Source organism: Scyliorhinus canicula, chromosome 22 (assembly GCF_902713615.1).
Source record: "Scyliorhinus canicula chromosome 22, sScyCan1.1, whole genome shotgun sequence".
NCBI classification, from domain to species: Eukaryota; Metazoa; Chordata; class Chondrichthyes; order Carcharhiniformes; family Scyliorhinidae; genus Scyliorhinus; species Scyliorhinus canicula.
Window position 1 is genome coordinate 51,911 of NC_052167.1, and position 21,987 is coordinate 73,897.

Here is a 21,987-nt window from a genome sequence, read left to right on the forward strand (position 1 = left end):
GGTTAGAACGGTGCCGGCTCAGAGCTGGTTAGAACGGTGCCGGCTCAGAGCTGGTTAGAACGGTGCCGGCTCGGAGCTGGTTAGAACGGTGCCGGCTCGGAGCTGGTTAGAACAGTGCCGGCTCAGAGCTGGTTAGAACGGTGCCGGCTCGGAGCTGGTTAGAACGGTGCCGGCTCGGAGCTGGTTAGAACAGTGCCGGCTCAGCTGGTTAGAACGGTGCCGGCTCAGCTGGTTAGAACGGTGCCGGCTCAGAGCTGGTTAGAACGGTGCCGGCTCAGCTGGTTAGAACGGTGCCGGCTCGGAGCTGGTTAGAACAGTGCCGGCTCAGAGCTGGTTAGAACGGTGCCGGCTCGGAGCTGGTTAGAACGGTGCCGGCTCGGAGCTGGTTAGAACAGTGCCGGCTCAGCTGGTTAGAACGGTGCCGGCTCAGCTGGTTAGAACAGTGCCGGCTCAGAGCTGGTTAGAACGGTGCCGGCTCAGCTGGTTAGAACGGTGCCGGCTCAGCTGGTTAGAACGGTGCCGGCTCGGAGCTGGTTAGAACGGTGCCGGCTCAGAGCTAGTTAGAACGGCGCCAGCTCAGAGCTGGTTAGAACGGTGCCGGCTCAGAGCTGGTTAGAATGGCGCCGGTTCGGAGCTGGTTAGAACGGTGCCGGCTCAGAGCTGGTTAGAACGGTGCCGGCTCAGAGCTGGTTAGAACGGCGCCGGCTCGGAGCTGGTTAGAACGGTGCCGGCTCAGCTGGTTAGAACGGTGCCGGCTCAGAGCTGGTTAGAACGGTGCCGGCTCAGAGCTGGTTAGAACGGTGCCGGCTCGGAGCTGGTGAGAACGGTGCCGGCTCAGCTGGTTAGAACGGCGCCAGCTCAGAGCTGGTTAGAATGGCGCCGGCTCAGAGCTGGTTAGAATGGCGCCGGTTCGGAGCTGGTTAGAACGGTGCCGGTTCGGAGCTGGTTAGAACGGCGCCGGCTCAGAGCTGGTTAGAACGGTGCCGGCTCGGAGCTGGTTAGAACGGTGCCGGCTCAGAGCTGGTTAGAACGGTGCCGGCTCGGAGCTGGTTAGAACGGTGCCGGCTCGGAGCTGGTTAGAATGGCGCCGGTTCGGAGCTGGTTAGAACGGTGCCGGCTCGGAGCTGGTTAGAACGGTGCCGGCTCGGAGCTGGTTAGAACGGTGCCGGCTCGGAGCTGGTTAGAACGGCGCCGGCTCAGCTGGTTAGAACGGTGCCGGCTCAGAGCTGGTTAGAACGGCGCCGGCTCAGAGCTGGTTAGAACGGTGCCGGCTCGGAGCTGGTTAGAACGGTGCCGGCTCGGAGCTGGTTAGAACGGCGCCGGCTCGGAGCTGGTTAGAACGGCGCCGGCTCGGAGCTGGTTAGAACAGTGCCGGCTCGGAGCTGGTTACAATGGTGTCGGCTCGGAGCTGGTTAGAACGGCGCCGGCTCGGAGTTGGTTAGAACGGCGCAGGCTCGGAGCTGGTTAGAACGGTGCCGGCTCAGCTGGTTAGAACGGTGCCGGCTCGGAGCTGGTTAGAACGGTGCCGGCTCAGAGCTGGTTAGAACGGCGCAGGCTCGGAGCTGGTTAGAACAGTGCCGGCTCAGCTGGTTAGAACGGTGCCGGCTCGGAGCTGGTTAGAACAGTGCCGGCTCAGAGCTGGTTAGAACGGTGCCGGCTCAGCTGGTTAGAATGGCGCCGGCTCAGAGCTGGTTAGAACAGTGCCGGCTCAGCTGGTTAGAACGGTGCCGGCTCAGAGCTGGTTAGAACGGTGCCGGCTCGGAGCTGGTTAGAACGGTGCCGGCTCAGAGCTGGTTAGAACGGTGCCGGCTCAGAGCTGGTTAGAACGGTGCCGGCTCGGAGCTGGTTAGAACGGCGCCGGCTCGGAGCTGGTTAGAACGGTGCCGGCTCAGAGCTGGTTAGAACGGTGCCGGCTCAGCTGGTTAGAACGGTGCCGGCTCGGAGCTGGTTAGAACGGTGCCGGCTCGGAGCTGGTTAGAACGGTGCCGGCTCAGCTGGTTAGAACGGCGCCGGCTCGGAGCTGGTTAGAACGGTGCCGGCTCGGAGCTGGTTAGAACGGTGCCGGCTCAGCTGGTTAGAACGGTGCCGGCTCGGAGCTGGTTAGAACGGTGCCGGCTCGGAGCTGGTTAGAACGGTGCCGGCTCGGAGCTGGTTAGAACGGTGCCGGCTCGGAGCTGGTTAGAACGGTGCCGGCTCGGAGCTGGTTAGAACGGTGCCGGCTCAGCTGGTTAGAACGGTGCCGGCTCAGAGCTGGTTAGAACGGTGCCGGCTCAGCTGGTTAGAACGGTGCCGGCTCGGAGCTGGTTAGAACGGTGCCGGCTCGGAGCTGGTTAGAACGGTGCCGGCTCAGCTGGTTAGAACGGTGCCGGCTCGGAGCTGGTTAGAACAGTGCCGGCTCGGAGCTGGTTAGAACGGTGCCGGCTCAGCTGGTTAGAACGGCGCCGGCTCAGAGCTGGTTAGAACGGTGCCGGCTCGGAGCTGGTTAGAACGGTGCCGGCTCAGAGCTGGTTAGAACGGTGCCGGCTCGGAGCTGGTTAGAACGGTGCCGGCTCGGAGCTGGTTAGAACGGTGCCGGCTCAGAGCTGGTTAGAACGGCGCCGGCTCAGAGCTGGTTAGAACGGTGCCGGCTCGGAGCTGGTTAGAACGGTGCCGGCTCAGAGCTGGTTAGAACGGTGACGGCTCGGAGCTGGTTAGAACGGCGCCAGCTCAGAGCTGGTTAGAACAGTGCCGGCTCGGAGCTGGTTAGGACGGTGCCGGCTCAGAGCTGGTTAGAACGGTGCCGGCTCGGAGCTGGTTAGAACGGCGCCGGCTCGGAGCTGGTTAGAACGGTGCCAGCTCAGAGCTGGTTAGAACAGTGCCGGCTCGGAGCTGGTTAGAACGGCGCTGGCGGGACTCGTTTTTTTTTCTTACAGCCGCTCGGCCCATCGGGGCCGCAGAATCGCAGCCGGCGCCGCGCCAACCACGCCGGCGTCGGGGCGGCGTGGCCCGGTCGTGGGGATTCTCCGGCCCGGTCGCGGGGATTCTCCGGCTGGCCCTAATGGGTGGGAATTTCCAACCCTCTGTGGAACCTTGCTGTAGGAGGGACTCATTCGGAATTGTTAGGGAAGAGATGGGAGTGTTGGGGAAACTCTACCCCTTGCCCACCTCTCTTTACGTACAAATTCTCAGGAATAATTGATTCCACTGACCAGAACCTTCCAGCCGTTCACAACAGCGGAATCTTCCGGTCCTGCCGATGGCACACCCCTGCCACGCGTTTCGCGATGGCAAGGGGTGCATTCAGCAGAAAGCCCGGTGACAACGGCGGGATCAGAGGATGCAGCCGCCAGCCAATGGCGGGCTGCCTCCACCGCCACGAATCACGAGGCGGGTGGCAGGGGAAATCCCGCTCACTGTGCTTATTTTGTTTTGAAAGGGAAGAACCTTGACCATTTTCCTTTTGAATGCAGGGCGCTGGCACGGATGAACAGTGTCTGATCGAGATCCTGACATCTCGCTCCAATGCGGAAATCCATGCTATCAACAGCGCTTACAAAACAGGTAAGGTGTGACCGGCCACGTGTCTGATTTAAAGCCATCCAGCCTGAATTAGTGTTTTTGTGTGTTCTAGTATATCTGGAACAGTAATATTGGTGAGTCTTTCATTGGGATGGGGGGTGGAGCTGGTTTCATTATTATTTTGAGGGGTGTTTTCTGCAGAAACGCTCATTTTAAGGGGGTGGCATCATCGTGCCCTGTACAGGACTTTGCAGAATTGTAACTCTTGCATTAAACACTATAAACGTCATATCAAGAGGTCCGTTGGAAATGCTTGTGCTATGGGGGCTTCCATAGTGTTTCCTTAGCTGAAAATGCTGTACTCAAATGTTCAGGACATTCTTAGTTTGGGCAAATGCCAGTTGGGTCAGGAACAGGATGAGGTCCAGGTTTCCACATTTCTAATCCTTGCTGCGAATGCTTGTGCAATGGTCGTCAAATAATGGCAGGTTTTGGTCTCCACTGGCCAATAGTCTATTGGTTTGCACTGTCCAGACTTGTATCTGAAGAAAGACCACGTGGATTGATTGCCAAAGTTGCCATTCTCCCAATGGGAGTAACGTACCCTTCTGGGAACTGAGCCGGTCTGGTGAGTCCCTCTTCAATTACACCACTTTCCAAAGACAGACTTGCATTGATAGCATACACTGTCACATGCCTTACAAATATCCCCAAATATTCCAAGAACATTAGAAACATATTGCTTCTTCAATAACGCAATTAATAACCAGTTAAACTGCTTCTTGTAGACGGGGTTGCGATAGGAACATTGATTAGGGGGCATCGGGAAACTCCCTGCTCCGCTTTAATTATGCCCAAGCCACTAAAAAAGACATTTGGCCTTGGTTTAATATGTCCTCTAAAGGACAGCACCTGCAACAATGCAGCACTCCCATCAGTCCTGAACTGTGCGTGTCCGCCAAGAACAGGAGCCACCGGTTGGAGGGACGCTGCCGGCAAGATTGGGGTTCTCACCAATTGCATCCACTTAGCGGGCCCGGCACCAGAGTCTCTGGGCACCCGTGATTCTCCGGTCCTCCAGGCTGGGAATCATGTTGAGCAGTCACTACAGGTACGGGTTTAGCTCAGTGGGCTAGACAGCTGGTTTGTGATGCAGAACAAGGCCAGCAGCGCAGGTTCAATTCCCATACCGGCTGAGAATTCTGAATTCTCCCTCTGTGTACCTGAACAGGCGTCGGAATGTGACGACTAGGGGATTTTCACATACTTGTGACAATAAAAGATTATTATTATTATCACCGAACGTGTACCTGACGGGATAATCCCCGCTGTGGGCCGGGGTAACTCCTTAAGGGAGTTGCTTACAAAGTCCATCCGTGGGCCACCCTCCCCATCCCTGTCCCACAGTGCACTGCCTGCCCACCACCCTTACCAGGGTCCTTGGGGGGGGGGGGGGGGGGGGGGGGGGGAGCTCTCTCTATTTAGAGGGTCACCTTATTCAGGGGATGACTGGAGAAGGCGGGAGGGGGGGATCTCCCTCCATATTCATGGGAAGGGGATGGTACCCGGAAAATCAGTGGGTTACAAAGCAGAGGGGGAGGGAATTGGCCAACTGCAGGACTTTGCTATCGGGCCGCCCACTCAAAATGGCACCCTGACCGCAGGACCTGCTGCGATTGTTCAGTATTTTCTGTTTCTGTCCTTGAAGTGTTGCTCATTTTGGACTTTGGGAGCCAAAGGAACATTTGTGATCATCAATATTGACAAGAGTTGCATCTGCTTGGCAGATATTTAAACAGACACAGTGGCACACACAAGCAAAGGACCTTCCATCGAACAAACAGACTTGCCCCTTCTCACTGATGTATGGATAGGTTCTGGCTATTTGGACAGCAACTATGGTATCATAGAAGGGAGGCAGTGGTATTGTGACTGGATTGGTAATCCAGATACTCGGAGCAAGTTCTGGGGACCCAGGTTCAAAGCGCACTACGTCAGAAATTTTAATTCAATAAAAACCTGGAATTGGATTTCTGATGAAACCATTGTCAATTGTAGTAAAAACCCATCTGGTTCGCTAATGTCCTGGTCTGGCCTACATGTGACTCCGGATCCACTGTGAAATGGAGGGCGGTTAGGTATGGCCAATGAATGCTGGCCCAGTCAGTGACGCTCTCATTCCCTAAAATTAATTCAATAAAAATAGCTCTCATCACCATTTCCTCATTACCACTGTGAGAACTATAGAGGGGATTGCACAGCCGGCAACTGAATGAATTTGGTTTCATAACAGTGCAGCTCCAACAAGAAGCTTGACACCATCCAGGACAAAGCAACCAGCTTGATTGGCATCCCATCCACCGTAGTAGCACAGTAGTAGCAGTGGGCACCCATCTACAAGAGTTAATGCCAAGGCTCTTTTTTGAAAGCACCTTCCTAGCGCACATGGTACTACATCGCCATTCCTTTTTTTTCCATTTAGAGTACCCAATTATTTTTTTCCAATTAAGCGACAATTTAGCGTGGCCAATCCACCTACCCTGCACATCTTTGGGTTGTTCGAGGTGAGACCCATGCAGACCCGGTGAGAGAGTGCAAACTCCACATGGACAGTGACCCGGGGCCGGGATCGAACCTGGGTCCTCAGTGCCGTGAGGCAGCAGTGCTAACCACTGCGGCACCGTGTCACCCCCTCCTGTTGAAAAGCTAGCTCTTGTGGACAGGGGGCATGCATGGCTCTCTACTCCAGATGTTTTCTTTTTAATAAGTCATGGGCACGCTCTCTGCCAAGTATTTAATTAAGCTCTGCTTATGTCTATTGAAAACACAGGGGCTCCAACACATCCATTTGTACACCGTTTTTGAAGTTACCTTGACATCATGGGACAGTTTTATATTGCCAGACCCTTGACCATAACGCCCCACCAAACCACCCATCCAATTCCCTTTTTGAAGGTTGTTACTGTATTTGCTTCCATCACACCACTTTTCAGGAAATGTATTCTGAATCATGATGCTAATACATGATGGAAATATAAATAGAAGGATTAATGCAAGTCTTGTGATTATGATTCCAACCTCACTCAGGCTTCAGGGACGCTGGACTCATGTATCCAGATTGAATTAAAGCCCAGATTCCAAAGATAAATGTCCAATGTCTTAACCCATTGCACAAACTGGCTCTTCTACATTTCAGAAACATTGCTGTCTGACCAATATTACATCTAAAGTTAGAAAGGTGGAATACTCCCAACTCGATTATTCTCACTCATTCCCCTGTGTTGACAAATCACATTCATTTTTTTTAAAAGAAGGGTAGAACAGATTCTATTACACCGTTGAAAGGTGATTTCAGACATGAATTTGTTAAATATTTAATGGGGGAAAATGATAGAGGCGTTTTGGGAACAAGCAGGGAAGTGGGATTAACTGGTAACGTTTTCAGAATCCGAATGGGCTGAATGATTTCACCAATCAATAATGTTTGGTGCCACATCCCATTTTCTGATGTTGTTCCTTTTCTTTGGCCGCATGATTCATGTTGCAAGCAGTTGATGTAAGACACGCCTCTCATTGCCCCACTGGCTGATCTTCCTCTACTAACGGTTCCCTCCGAGATCACTTTGCTGTTTATCTCAATTGCAGCAGTTTCTGCAGAGCCAGGTTATGCTATGGATCAGGATGGCCGATTTCCTTCCTTAATTGGCGTGGGTGAACCAGATGGGCTTTTATGACGATCGGTGATAGTTTTCACGAGACTAGATTTATATTCCAGATTTTTATTAACCAAATTCAAATTCCTCCCAGCTGCCGTGGTGGGATTTGAACCTTTGTCCCCAGAGCGTTAGCCTGGGCCTCTAGATTACAGGTCTACTACCGCCTTCCCCTTTCCTTGCCTCCGTTATGATCATTTAAACATTGTGGTAGGTCTGTCCCTCCAGTTCCCGTTAATAAACCAGCCATGGGGCAGTACTGTGGCGCACTGGGTTAGCACTGCTGCCTCACGGCGCCGAGGTCCTAGGTTTAATCCCGGCTCTGGGTCACTGTCTGTGTGGAGTTTGCACGTTCTCCCCGCGTTTGCGTGGGTTTCGCCCCCACAACCCAAAGATGTGCCGGCTAGGTGGATTGGCCATGCTAAATTGTTCCGTAATTGGAAAAAATGAATTGGGTACTCTAAACTTAAAACAATAAAATAAACCAGCCTGATCAGTCATTCAGTGGTGCTATAAACCTGTCTGGTTTGGGGGTGGGATTATCAAGTCTGCGACACAGAGTTAACTGCTTTCCCAGCTTCTGTCGCTGAGTGGGTCAAAGTGAGAAATAAAACCAAAAACTCTGGAACTGCTCAGCTGGCTGGGCCGCATCTGTGGAGAGAGAGAGACAGAGAGAAGGGGGAAAAAAAGAGTAATTGTCTCCGATCGGTGACCCTTTGTCAGAAAAGGTTAGTGGCCATTCTGATGTAGGGTCATCGACCCAAAACGTTAAATCTTGCCTGGTGAAAGGTCACAAATTGACCAAGACCCTGTGTAATAATGACCACGATGGTTTTCCTTTGCAGAGTTTAAAAAGACCCTGGAACAGGATATCAAGAGCGATACATCTGGACACTTTGAAAGGCTGCTGGTCTCGCTTATTCAGGTAATTTATAGTAAATCGTAAGGGCAATGGAAACAGTTCTGTTCCAGCTTTAACTGGAACTGGATACCTGCCTGATTCACCTGCAGAAAATCCAGCCCCATGTCTCCCAGGAAGATTAAATATTCTGGGCTCTGCTTTAATTGTCACATTGGTAATAACTCTGTAACCTCAACCTCATTTCCTTTCTCAGCACCCTCCCTGCCAGGTGGTGCATGTGTCACTCTAACTGACTAGATAACATACACCATCGACAACTTAACCAGAACCGATATGATATTTCACCTGTGGAACAATCGTCATGACTATAAAACAGGATGACCTAGACGTAGCTTAAGGTTCAATCATGTTTTGCCAGGTCTCACCCCCATAACCCAAAGATATGCAGGGTAGGTGGATCGGCCATATTAAATTGCCCCTTAATTGGGGAAATAACATTTTTTTAAATAAACGTTTTCAGCAGTGGGGCACTGAATGCGCCTGCGAGACTGGCTCCTCGGAGATCAGGGCGCCGTTTTGAAAGGGTGCCCTGATTTCTAAGTGAGATTGAGGGTCTCCCACACCTCGCCCATGGACAATGCCATCCCTGGCAGATATGGGAATTGGCCCCCCCTTCCAAGTGAGCACATCCCACTATGGGGTCGCTAAGAGGCCCCCACCTGTTTCATGGGAGCGGTCATTGAACCCGCAACCTCCTGACTCCAGGGAAGTGTGCAACAATGGCGTCATGTCTGAAAAGTTCAGCAATGAGGAGTTGAAATCGGGTTATGCAAAGAGATGAAAAGATGTAACCTTTGAAAGCAGGAAGAGGTGGCAGGAAAGGCATCATTAGCATGAAGTAGGGGGAACTGGAGAGCAAACCATGGGACTGGATTATAATTACTTTCATAGAATCCATCCTTGCAAAAATTCAGGTGTAAAAATGATTGCACAAAACTCGTCAAGTATTATTTGAAGAGGGCAGCACGGTGGCGCAGTGGGTTAGCCCTGCAGCCTCACGGCGCCGAGGTCCCAGGTTCGATCCCGGTTCTGGGTCAATGGCCGTGTGGAGTTTGCACATTCTCCCCGTGTTTGTGTGAGTTTCGCCCCCACAACACAAAGATGTGCAGGCTAGGTGGATTGGCCACGCTAAATTGCCCCTTAATTGGAAAAACTGAATTGGGTACTCTAAATTTCTAAAAAAAAAAGTATTATTTGAAGAAGAAAAAAAATGTAAATTTTGGACCATATGTTATCCATGGAGGGATTTTCATGGGATTATTTTTTGGGACTCCACAGTCTACGTTCAATGAGTCCTTTGAGTTATTGCTGTATGAAACAGCAACTCTACAGGTCTTCACTCCATTGCTCCCTCCTCCATAGAGTTAATGGGATTTGGGTTGAAAGCCAGAGTATTGTTCTAACTGGATATCTCTGTAACACACGCATGAATCAAAAGTAACCCTGTACAGTAGTCCCCCATTATACCGCGCCCTGCAATACGGTTCGCGATATATGGCGGGGGTGCTTATGGACCCCAATTTTTTTCACTCTTTTTGAAACTACACCTTTTTAAGCCGGTGAACTTGTTTGTCATTCCGATTAGCCGCCATGATTAGCCGCGATAAATAGCCGCGATGATTAGCCCGATTAGCTGCGATAAGTAGCCGCGATGATTTGTAATTAAAGCGTATAAATACAAAATGCCTAAGCGCAAGTCTTACACAGTAAAAGAAAAGATAAATTTGATAGACCGTATTAGAAACGGCGAAACAAAGGCAAAATTATCCAGAGAGACTGGTGTGCCAGAGTCAACCCTCCGTGGGTGGGAGAAAGATGAGGACAGTTTGAGAACTTATGTTGAGACAGTTTATGTTCATTCAGACCTTCAAGTCTGTGTACAAAAAGGAACTGATCCTGGAAATGATAGACTCTCCTCTCACTGTCCCAGATTACCTGAAAGCCATCACCATCAAGGATGCCTGTTATCTGGCAGGGAAGGCCTGGGGAGCTGTGACAGAGACATTGTAAGGCATCCACAATACCTGAAACTACCCTGATAGGTTCACTTGTAATTATTCTTTCCCGCAGCAGAACATTATCTGGCCATGTGTTGCTCTTTCAAAATTTTCGTAGGCTATCCGCGGCTCGGGTGCAACGCGGGTGGCTGTCTTGGACCCCAACACCCGCGGTATAACGGGGGACTACTGTATTTCTAAATTACCATTGATTCTCTTTTCCACTAGGGTAATCGAGATGAAAGCCAACACGTGGATATAACGCTGGTTAAAAAGGACGTTCAAGTAAGTCAAGATTTTAAAAAAAATTTCATTCAAGAGATGAACGCCCATCTCTAACTGTCCTTGAGAAGTTAAGCCACCATCTTGAACCGCTGCAGTGCACCTGTTGTAGGAACAGCAGCAGTAGAATATGCTGTTATCAATCACCTTGCCAAAATTCCAAGTTGGTATGGGCAGTGGTGGGATTCTGGTAGCAGTCTGGACATACTTGTTGCCACTATGATGGTAGCATCAACGTGATGTCTCCTCCCTCAGCTTCATATAGTGTATCCGTATCCAGTGATGTGGTTGCCACGCCGCTCCTGCTTTTGAGTTTAATTTTCAAATCTGCAAGGTAATACAGGCTTGTATAAAGAGCTGTGGTGGCCATGTTATCGCTCAGTTGTGTAAATGGGACAAAAGAAAATGGTTGCATTCGTCAAGTTGAAGCCTATGGGTTTGCCTTGTGAATGTTTGCTCGTTGCTCACTAAGCAGCAAATAGATGCATTACCCAAGTGGCCTGGGAAACAGTTTATGCTTTCGATTTGGATATTTAAGACGTGAGATTTTTCTAACAAGACTAAAGCGGTGGAGGACCGTAAGAGAAGTAAGGCTGGGGGGCGGGATTGAGCAACACCATTGCACCCGGCTCCATGTGAATGGCATGAGAGCCCCACATCGGGCTCCGCACCGGGCCCCGCACCGGGCCCCACATTGGGCCCCACACCGGGCTCCGCACCGGGCCCCGCACCGGGCTCCGCACCGGGCCCCACATCGGGCCCCGCACCGGGCCCCACATTGGGCCCCACATCGGGCTCCGCACCGGGCCCCACATCGGGCCTCACACCGGGCTCCGCACCGGGCCCCACACCGGGCTCCGCACCGGGCCCCGCACCGGGCTCCGCACCGGGCCCCACATCGGGCTCCGCACCGGGCCCCGCACCGGGCCCCACATCAGGCCCCGCACCGGGCCCCACATCGGGCTCCGCACCGGGCCCCGCACCGGGCTCCGCACCGGGCCCCACATCGGGCTCCGCACCGGGCCCCGCACCGGGCCCCACATCGGGCTCTGCACCGGGCCCCACACCGGGCTCCGCACCAGGCCCCACACCGGGCCCCACATCGGGCTCTGCACCGGGCCCCACACCGGGCTCCGCACCAGGCCCCACACCGGGCTCCGCACCGGGCCCCGCACCGGGCCCCGCACCGGGCTCCGCACCGGGCCCCACACCGGGCTCCGCACCAGGCCCCACACCGGGCTCCGCACCGGGCCCCGCACCGGGCCCCGCACCGGGCTCCGCACCGGGCCCCGCACCGGGCCCCGCACCAGGCCCCACACCGGGCCCCACACCGGGCCCCACATCGGGCTCCGCACCGGGCCCCGCACCGGGCCCCACATTGGGCCCCACACCGGGCCCCGCACCAGGCCCCACATCGGGCCCCACATCGGGCTCCGCACCGGGCCCCACATCGGGCCCCACATCGGGCCCCACATCGGGCTCCGCACCGGGCCCCGCACCGGGCCCCACATCAGGCTCCGCACCGGGCCCCACATCGGGCCCCACATCGGGCCCCACATTGGGCTCCGCACCGGGCCCCACATCGGGCCCCACATCAGGCTCCGCATCGGGCCCCACATCAGGCTCCGCATCGGGCCCCGCATCGGGCCCCGCACCGGGCCCCACATCAGGCTCCGCACCGGGCCGATCTCGAGTCACCCGACTCAGTCAGGCCGGCGCGATCTGCATCTCACCCTCAACAGAGAATCATTTAATTACTCGTTTAAATACTCGTTTAAATACTCATTTAAATACTCATTTAAATACTCGGACACCGGATTTACCCGGCACCCGCTACTCAACGACTGCGCCTGGGAGACTTCAACAGGGCGGCGTTTCATACTGGTTTCATACTAGCACAAGGGGACATAGCTTTAAATTGAGGGGAGATAGATATAGGACAGATGTCAGAGGTAGGTTCTTTACTCCAGAGAGTAGAAAGGGCGTGGAATGCCCTGCCTGCAACAGTATTGGACTCGCCAACATTAAGGGCATTTAAATGGTCACGGGATAAACATATGGATGATAAGGGAATAGTGTAGATGGCCTTTAGAGGGGTTTCACAGGTCAGCGCAACATCGAGGGCCGAAGGGCCTGTACTGTGCTGTAATGTTCTATGGTCCACACAAAGGTGGAATGGCACCATGGGGTCTCCTAGGCCATTGGAGACCCCGGGCTGGTCAGGGATAAGGCAGGGTGGTACCCTTGTACTCCACCGGCACCAGGCACACTGGCCATACCACCCAGTGCCAGACACTGCCAGGGTGCCAGGGGAACGAGGTGTCAATTACAGATCAATTTGCTACTATTGAGGGAAATTTGCAGATCGGCTTGGAGCAGGAAATTTGCAAACATTTACAGAAACCTCCCTCACTAACAGCAACTGAGTCTTTGCGGCCTTGGGCAAAGCTCAAACCAAGTCAAAGCCACCTTCGAAACAAGAGGAGTGTGTACTATGTTCGGATTGTTATATAATAGAACACTGCTCCCATTGTTAATTGGCGGAGCCTCTACTGTAACCCTGAGCATTGCCATGGGATATATCGGCTTGGAATGTTTTAAGGCAGTGTGAACCTTTTAAATACCAGGTTTAATTGTTTTCCAATGTAAAACATCCCAGCTAGCAAACTGCCAGTTGCCAGAAACTTCACTACATTTTTCAAAGAGAAATAATATGGGACATCAGAGCTGATCTGAAACACTGCCAAGTATATTTTTGGCTGCCACCGCAGTATGTTTACCATGTCAATAAAGGCTGCGTCTTCAAGTCCATACTAGGACTAGCTCATTCGATTGCCATGGGGAAAGGGTCCCGGGCTTTAGTAAAGCCTGAATATTTAAAGGTTTCCGAGGGCAGTATCATCGAAAACATTCAAGGCCGCTGCAGCCATAAGGAGAACATGACTGGGTAGCCTGCTTTCTGGAGAAACTGACTCTAACCCCCAGGGCTAAAAGCAAGCCTTGGAACAGGAAGTCTGGCAGAGATCCAAGTCAGACACTCCCACTCTAAGAATGTAGCCAGAGCCAGTTCTGAATGCACAGATCTTCCTCAATGTATTCCCTCCTCCGCTTTGGTTTTGCCAGGATGGAGGTTTGCAGGAGACTGGGTGGGGGGGGGTGGAGTGTCTAAGAGGTATTTCCACAAACTACAGCCAAATTTTATACAGCCAATACAGGCCTGGCTATAGAAACTACTTTTTTTTTAAAGCAGAGGAGCTTTGTTTTAATAAGACATTTTAGTCGGCAGACTCCGCTGATTAAAGGTGGAATGTCAATCCTGAGTTGTCCCATTAAATGTGAAAGAAAACCACACTCCCAACAGTTGGAGATTGCAGGGAATAGATTTTCCCCCCAGTATTAAGATTGCATGCATTCATTATTGAGTGCACTATACAAAGAATAATCTACGGTGCACTTCTACATTCTAATAACTAAGCTGTGTAGGTTTATGCCTATGTTTTGCCATTGTATTTTCTGTAGATGGGCCCAGCACCTTTTATCCCTGCTGATCCACTCCGTAGGAAGTAATTGCTGTATTTTTATTCATTCGTGGGATGTGGCGCTGGCTCAGCCAACATTTGTTGCCCACCCCTAATTGCCCGGTGTAGTGAGCTGCTTTCTTGAACCGCTGCAGTCCTTGAGGTGTAGGTACACCCCCAGTGCTGTTGGAGAGGGAGTTCCAGGATTTTGACCCAGCGACAGTGAAGGAACGGCAAAATATTTCGAAGTCAGGATCGCGAGTGGCTTGGAGGGGAACTTCCAGGTGGTGGTGTTCCCCTGTGTTGCTGCCCAAGTCCTTTAGATGGTAGTGGTTGTGGGTTTGGAAGGTGTCAAAGGGTGAGTTCCTGCAGTGCGTCTTGTGGATGGTACACACGGCTGCCACTGTGCATTGATGGTGGAGGAAGTGAATATTTGTGGATGGGATGACAATCAACTAGGCTGCTTTGTCCTGGATGGTGTTGAGCTTTTTGAGTGTTGTTGGAGTTGCACTCATCCAGGCAAGTGGAGAATATTCCATCACACTCCTGACTTGTGTCTTGTAGATGGTGGACAGGCTTTGGAGGGGCGGGGGGGGGGGGGGTCAGAAGGTGAGTTATTCGCCATAGAATTTCAACTTCTGACCTGCACTAGTAGCCACAGTATCTATATGGCTGGGTCCAGTTCAGTTTCTGGTCAACAATAACCCCCAGGATGTTGATAGTGGGGATTCCGTGATGGTAATGCCATTGAATGTCAAAGGGTGATGCTTAGATTAGATTCTCTCTTGTTGGAGATGGTCATTGCCTGGGCACTTGTGTGGTGGGAATCTTACTTGCCATTTGTCAGCCCAAGCCTGGTTATTGTCCAGGTCTTGCTGCATTTGGACGTGGACTGCTTCAGTATCTGAAGTCGTAAATGGTGCTGAACATTGTGCAGTCATCTGCGCACATTCCCACACCTGACCAAATGATGGAGGGAGGGTCATTGATGAAGCAGCTAATGATGGTCAGGTTTTGGACACTACCCTAAGGAACTCCTGCAGTGATATACTTGACTGAGTTGATTGATCTTAACTGCTCTAAACCATCTGCAGTTAGAAGGCCACCACATCGGTGTGGCACTCGAACCAAATGTCAAACAGAAGAGATTAGGGAAAGAAAGCTGCTACCCTTGAAGTTGCAACTGCAAAGAGAGAGAATCAGAGGTGGGACACTTCGAGTTTGTATAACATAGAGCAAGGGGTTTATTTACAATATGGTGCTCAAACAGGGCACAGTGATAAGCTCCACAAAAACCCACCAAACGCTCCAATGATGTCATTGCGTAACATGTGACGTTACACCGGCCAATGGCGTTCTCTGATCCATAACACTCCAGATAACTGGTTCAATTCACTTTGGTGTCTGTCATTACACTTTCCCCAGTAATTGACAGGTTAGCAATAAACACCCCAATAAGTACGGACAACATTTTGATGCACTGAAATGAACCGGAATTCTGAAAACAAGACCAGAAATGAATTTGGGGATTTTCACGGTGAAGTGGTTCCTTACTTTGAAGGTCTAATAAAATGTTCTTTCTTAACCTCAGGATTTATATAATGCGGGAGAGGGGCGAATGGGAACAGACGAGTCGAGGTTTAATGCCATCCTGTGCGCAAGGAACAGATCCCACCTAAAAGCAGGTAATTGTGTCATCCTGACTACTGGCATAATAAATAAACTTCTTGTGAAAACCATCATTAGAACGTGCACTTGTCAAGAGGAAGAAGAAGGCTTATGTTAGGATGAGACATGAAGGCTCAGTTAGGGCACTTGAGAGTTACAAGTTAGCCAGGAAGGACCTAAAGGGAGAGTTAAGAAGAGCGAGGAGAGGACACGAAAAGACGTTGGCGGATAGGATCAAGGAAAACCCTAAGGCTTTCTATAGGTATATCAGGAACAAAAGAATGACTAGAGTAAGATTAGGGCCAATCAAGGGTAGTAGTGGAAAGTTGTGTGTGGAATCAGAGGAGATAGGGGAAGCGTTAAATGGATATTTTTCGTCAGTGTTTACACTGGAGAAAGACAATGTTGTCGAGGAGATCACTCAGGTTCAGTCGACCAGGCTAGATGGAATTGAGGTTCAAAAGGAGGAGGTGTTAGCAATTTTGGAAAATGTCAAAATAGATAAGTCCCCTGGGCCAGATGGGATTTATCCTAGGATTCTCTGGGAAGCCAGGGAGGAGATTGCAGAGCCTTTGTCCTTGATCTTTATGTCGTCTTTGTCGACAGGAATAGTGCCGGAAGACTGGAGGATAGCAAATGTTGTCCCCTTGTTCAAGAAGGGGAGTAGAGACAACCCTGGTAATTATAGACCTGTGAGCCTTACTTCGGTTGTGGGTAAAATGTTGGAAAAGGTTATAAGAGATAGGGTTTATAATCATCTTGAAAAGAACAAGTTGATTAGCGATAGTCAACACGGTTTTGTGAAGGGTAGGTCATGCCTCACAAACCTTATTGAGTTTTTTGAGAAGGTGACCAAACAGGTGGATCAGGGTAAAGCTGTTGATGTGGTGTATATGGATTTCAGTAAGGCGTTTGATAAGGTTCCCCACGGTAGGCTATTGCAGAAAATAAGGAAGTATGGAATTGAAGGTGATTTAGCTGTTTGGATCAGTAATTGGCTAACTGAAAGAAGACAGAGGGTGGTGGTTGATGCCAAATGTTCATCCTGGAGTTCAGTTACTAGTGGTGTACCGCAAGGATCTGTTTTGGGGCCACTGCTGTTTGTAATTTTTATAAATGACCTGGAAGAGGGTGTAGAAGGATGGGTTAGTAAATTTGCAGATGACACGAAGGTCGGTGGAGTTGTGGATAGTGCTGAAGGATGTTATAGGATACAGAGGGACATAGATAAGCTGCAGAGCTGGGCTGAGAGGTGGCAGATGGAGTTTAATGCGGAAAAGTGTGAGGTGGTTCACTTTGGAAGGAGTAACAGGAATGCAGAGTACTGGGCTAATGGCAAGATTCTTGGTAGTGTAGATGAACAGAGAGATCTCGGCATCCAGGTACATAAATCCCTGAAAGTTGCCACCCAGGTTAATAGGGCTGTTAAGAAGGCATATGGTGTGCTAGCCTTTATAAGCAGGGGGATTGAGTTTCGGAACCACAAGGTCATGCTGCAGCTGTACATAACTCTGGTGCGGCCGCACCTGGAGTACTGCGTGCAGTTCTGGTCACCACATTATAGGAAGGATGTGGAAGCTTTGGAAAGGGTTCAGAGGAGATTTACTAGGATGTTGCCTGGTATGGAGGGAAGGTCTTACGAGGAAAGGCTCAGGGAATTGAGGTTGTTTTCGTTGGAGAGGAGAAGGCTGAGAGGTGACTTAATAGAGACATATAAGATAGTCAGAGGGTTAGATAGGGTGGACAGTGAGAGTCTTTTTCCTCGGATGATGATGACCAACACGAGGGGACATAGCTTTAAATTGAGGGGTGATAGATATAGGACAGATGTCAGAGGCAGTTTCTTTACTCAGAGAGTAGTAGGGGTGTGGAACGCCCTGCCTGCAACAGTAGTAGACTCGCCAACTTTAAGGGCATTTAAGTGGTCACTGGATAGACATATGGATGAAAATGGAATAGTGTAGGTCAGATAGGCTTCAGATGGTTTCACAGGTCGGCGCAATATCGAGGGCCGAAGGGCCCGTACTGCGCTGTAGTGTTCTATGTTCTATGAAAACTGGTCCTGAATTACTTTTTCTGTAGTCCTCCGATATTCACATTATATTGTATTATTGCTTCCCCATCGTATAACTTGAACCATCGAGAGTCGAACGGGAGATAAGAACATAAGAAATAGGAGAGGAATAGGCCATGTCTCTTGAACCTCTCTACTGCCATAGCTTCACTTACCCGCCCACTACCCATAGACATTCCTACGGGATCAAAAATGTATCTATCTCAGCCTTAAATGTACTCCACTATGGAGCAGCCACAACCCTCTGGGATGGAGAATTCCAAAGATTCATGACCCTCTTGAGTGAAGAATTTTCTCCTTGTCTCGGTCCTCAATGGTTGACCCTTCCCCAGCCAGGGGAAACAACCTCTCAATGTCTACCCATGTAAAATCCCTTCAGAATCATATATGTTTGAAGATATGTGTCAATGGCCATTATTAATGCGAAAGGGGAAAATGGTGGCATAGTTGTAATGCGGACTAGTAATCCAGAGACTCCAGGTTCAAATTCTACACTAGCCGCTAATGGAATTTATATTCAGTGGGTAAATCAAAAATTGAAAGCTAGCGCCAGTAATGGTGACTGTGATAATTATCCCCACTTGTGAACCTGTTAGTTAACTCATGCCCTTTAGGGAAGGAAATCTGCCATCCTTCCCTGGTCTGGCCGACAAATGCCTTCCCCTACAGCAATGGGGTGGCACAATGGTTAGCACTGCTGCCTCACATCGCCAGAGACCCGGATTCAATTCCGACCTCGGGTGATGGCGTGGAGTTTGCACATTCTCCACGTGCCTGCATGGGTTTCGTTTGGTTTGCTCCCACAGTCCAAAAGGTGTGCAGCTTTGGTGGATTGGCCATGCTAAATTACCCCTGAGGCAAAGAATAGGTGGGGGTTACAGGGTTGTGGGGTAAGGGCGGGGGAATGGGTAGGGTGCTCTTTCGGAGGGTCAGTGCAGGCCTGATGGGCTAAATGGCCGCCCCATGCACTGTAGTGATTCTGTGATTCCTCGCTGCCCTACTGAAACATTCAGGTGGAGGGCAATTAGGAATGGGCGACAAATGCTGGCGATGCCCATATCCTATGAAAAAATTACCAAGGAAATGTTTGCCCTCCAGAAATAGAATATTAAAACTTTTTAATGGCTGAATGTTCTGTTTTCTATTGCAGTGTTTGAGGAGTATCGGCTGGTTTGTAAATACGATATTGAGAAGACAATCAGCCGGGAAATGTCTGGAAATCTGGAAAGGGGCATGCTGGCAGTGGGTAAGACATCCCAGTGTAATAATATATAGAATAATATATAATATATCGGTGCCCACCGATCGTCGGGCAGGTGTCTCAACGGGACGCACTCTTTCCCCTCCGCCGCCCTGCAAGATCAAGCCGCCACATCTTGCGAGGCGGCGGAGGGGAAGACGGCAACCGCGCATGCGCTGACGTCATTAGGCGCGCCGGCCGCGTCATTCTCGGCGCACCGGGCCTTGACGCCAACGACAAGGCCCCGCGGCCGAGATTCACAGCACGGCCCTCCTAGCCCCCCGGCGGGCGGAGAATAGGGGACCAGGAGCGGCCTCCGACGCCGTCGTGAACCTCTCCGGGTTTCACAACGGCGTCGGGCCTTGCGGAGAATTCCACCCGTGAGATGGAACTCACAACTGATCATACAGGACTTGCTGAGTGCAACCATTAATGGTGCCACAATAGCGTCAGCATTTGGAAGAAGATGGAATGCTTTCCATGTTGGGGATGCACTTCTCGGTTTCGGGGTTGGAGATCAGCATCTCAGGATGTTATATATTGATGTACACGTAATTCTTTTTCCTCGTGTGTTTCCTTCTTTGATGCCTTCCGGATTCTCAGTTTGTGGGTTAGTACAGTGAAGTTTGACTTTTGTGGTGCCTGTGCATGCGTGCTTTGTGTGTGCATGTGCAATAGGCAGACTCAAAGGGGCAGCCCCTTCGTGGTGAAAGAGTATTTGCCAAATACAGCACATGGAGAGTAATTTCTGATTGAAATGTCGTGTGTGTGCCCACACGTTTGGTTTGTAGTGCCTGGGCAAAGCTCCTATTGGTTATATTGGGTGTGGTATTTTGTTGATCCCATTCCACGCCGCTTTCCCTCATGGTCTTGAAGTGATCCTCGTGCTGTTGCTGCAGCCAGTAGCCACCCTCCGAGCTGCACACGTTTAACATTCCAAGCCCCTCTCCTGTTCACCCGCTCAGTTCCCATTCCGCAAAGAACTGGATCATTTCCACCTGTTATGGGCCAGGGTTTAGAGAACCCCAAAGTGTATCATGGAGTTCACCTGACCCACAACTTTTAATAGATTGTGGTTTTGGGAGCACACGGCCCACTCTACAGGTGTGGTACAGCAGAAATGGAAAAAGTATTTTTTAAAGCAAAACAATGTTTATTCTATGAACTCAAGTTAACTTTTTTAAAAGATACAGTGAACAAGTTAACAACCATTAATTCAAATAAAACCCAAAGACGACAACACTAAGTAATACGTAAGCTGTCCTTTTAATATCTAGAAGACTTAATAAACATCTTTTAACAGAAGGTTAGGTTTACATTCACTACTGAGAACATTTATAATTCACCAAATGATCAAGAGACAGTCTTTCCATGGCAGAGAGATCAACAGTACACCTGCTCTGTCTGGCTTCAGCTCCAACACTGAAAACGAAACTAAAACACACCCTGCAGCAAACAGCCTAAAACAAATGTAAAAAGCTGACAGACAGCCCAGCTCCATCCACACTCTGACATCACTGATAAACACCCATTTCTTAAAGGTACATTTCTTAAACACTCATTTCTTAAAGGTACTCTCACATGACACACCTGAGGATTCTCAACCAGTTGCCTGACCCGGCAGCCTCTTGAACGGCTAAAGATTATTGTTGATAATATTTGTCTGTGTTGTAGTCAATGAGGAGTCCCGAAAAGGTGAGTCAAAAGTAGTTCATTTCCTACTCACAGCTTGGAAATATAGCAACTAAGCCACAGTCCATGTCCCAGCCGGGACCATCCTGACATGCTGGCTCCTTCTTGCGCCGGCTTTTACCGAGGGGAGTTAGCCTCCCTGTTGGGCCTCCTCCGCCCCCTCGTGGAGGAGCTTGTACTCCCCTATGGGGAGGTCAATCAGGTCGTCTCCATGGCTCCTGTGGGGTTATAACAGTACGCAACCATCTAGCACACTGTCACCTTGCAACGGGATAGCCACCCTGTCTTGCTATCTGGGAAAGGACTTGTTACAAGGGTGTCCATTAGGTAACCCCGACAAACACAACTTTCTCGTTCTAGTCTCCGTTCTAGTGTAAGGTTTAGGATGTGGTTTGGAATGTATCACCCTTTTCCTGAGCCAGAAGCGAGGAAACCTGTGACGTTCCAGGTTTGACATTCCTGCGGGTTCTGTGATCTTGCAGCTATGCACGTGAATCTTTCTCACTGTCAGCTTGCCGAGCTGGCTCATTGTGATGTTCAGTGGGCGGATAGTGCATCTGTGGAGCTTCCTGCCAGATGGACAGGTTTAAAGCAGGTCGCATCGACATGTTTGAAGGGGTGATTGGATGAGGGAGAAGGGGCAAGATTGTGATTTTAAATCAATAATTAGAGTAGGAGCCAGCTTCTGTGCACTAGAAAGGCCAGTTGGGACAAATAGCTCGCTTGTGTACCATCCTGTAACTCGAAGTAGTCACTGCGGCAAGCTCTGCTGATGGAAAAGTGCAGAGAGAACCGCTTCATACAGGGGTATTAGAATTATCTGTGCTAGAAATAACAGTTTCCCTCCACTCGGTTCCTCGCCCCGTTAATGTGGAGCATCATGAGCAGGCAAGCTTCGCCATCTAGTGGTGTGCCTTAAACCTGCAGTGTTTCTAAACCAGTAGAGGTGACGATTGCATTTCCAACAGCAGCACAATCCCATTGCTATCTTATCGAAGTAAAGCTGCTTTACTGACTGGTATTGGATTAGTCAGAATTTGAGGGGTTTTATTCCAGATTATTTTTATCTTTTTTCTTTTGTAAACTGCTGCTTCCCCAGCTTTTCCCCTCTGAGACCCTCTCTCATACATATTTTGTCTAGTGCCTTTCACATCCAATGACTGTCTCAAAAAATGTTTTACAGCCAACGAAATAATTTTTCACTGCTGTGACATAGGAAATGACACAGCCAATTTACGCATAGCAAGCTCCCAGAAGCACCTTGGTGTTATGCTCTTGGCGTAGCATAAGCGGCTTCCTTGATGTGCACTCTGACAAAGGAAGGTTCAGACGTGGAGATAACTTCAATACGTTTATTGAACTATTTACAATTCTCCTACTCTG

The 21,987-nt window shown here is 50.5% G+C and overlaps 1 protein-coding gene across 5 annotated transcripts in view; it reads left to right on the forward strand.

Annotated features, from left to right (window-relative positions):
* anxa11a (annexin A11a) overlaps positions 1-21,987 on the forward strand; it is a 63,675-nt gene that overhangs the window by 22,975 nt on the left and 18,713 nt on the right. For all 5 annotated transcript variants that reach the window (XM_038782865.1, XM_038782866.1, XM_038782867.1 and 2 more), the window contains 5 exons: positions 3,450-3,540; positions 8,057-8,136; positions 10,359-10,415; positions 15,522-15,615; positions 18,823-18,918. In XM_038782865.1, coding sequence (XP_038638793.1) covers positions 3,450-3,540; positions 8,057-8,136; positions 10,359-10,415; positions 15,522-15,615; positions 18,823-18,918 — 418 coding nt within the window. The remainder of the gene's footprint in view (positions 1-3,449; positions 3,541-8,056; positions 8,137-10,358; positions 10,416-15,521; positions 15,616-18,822; positions 18,919-21,987) is intronic.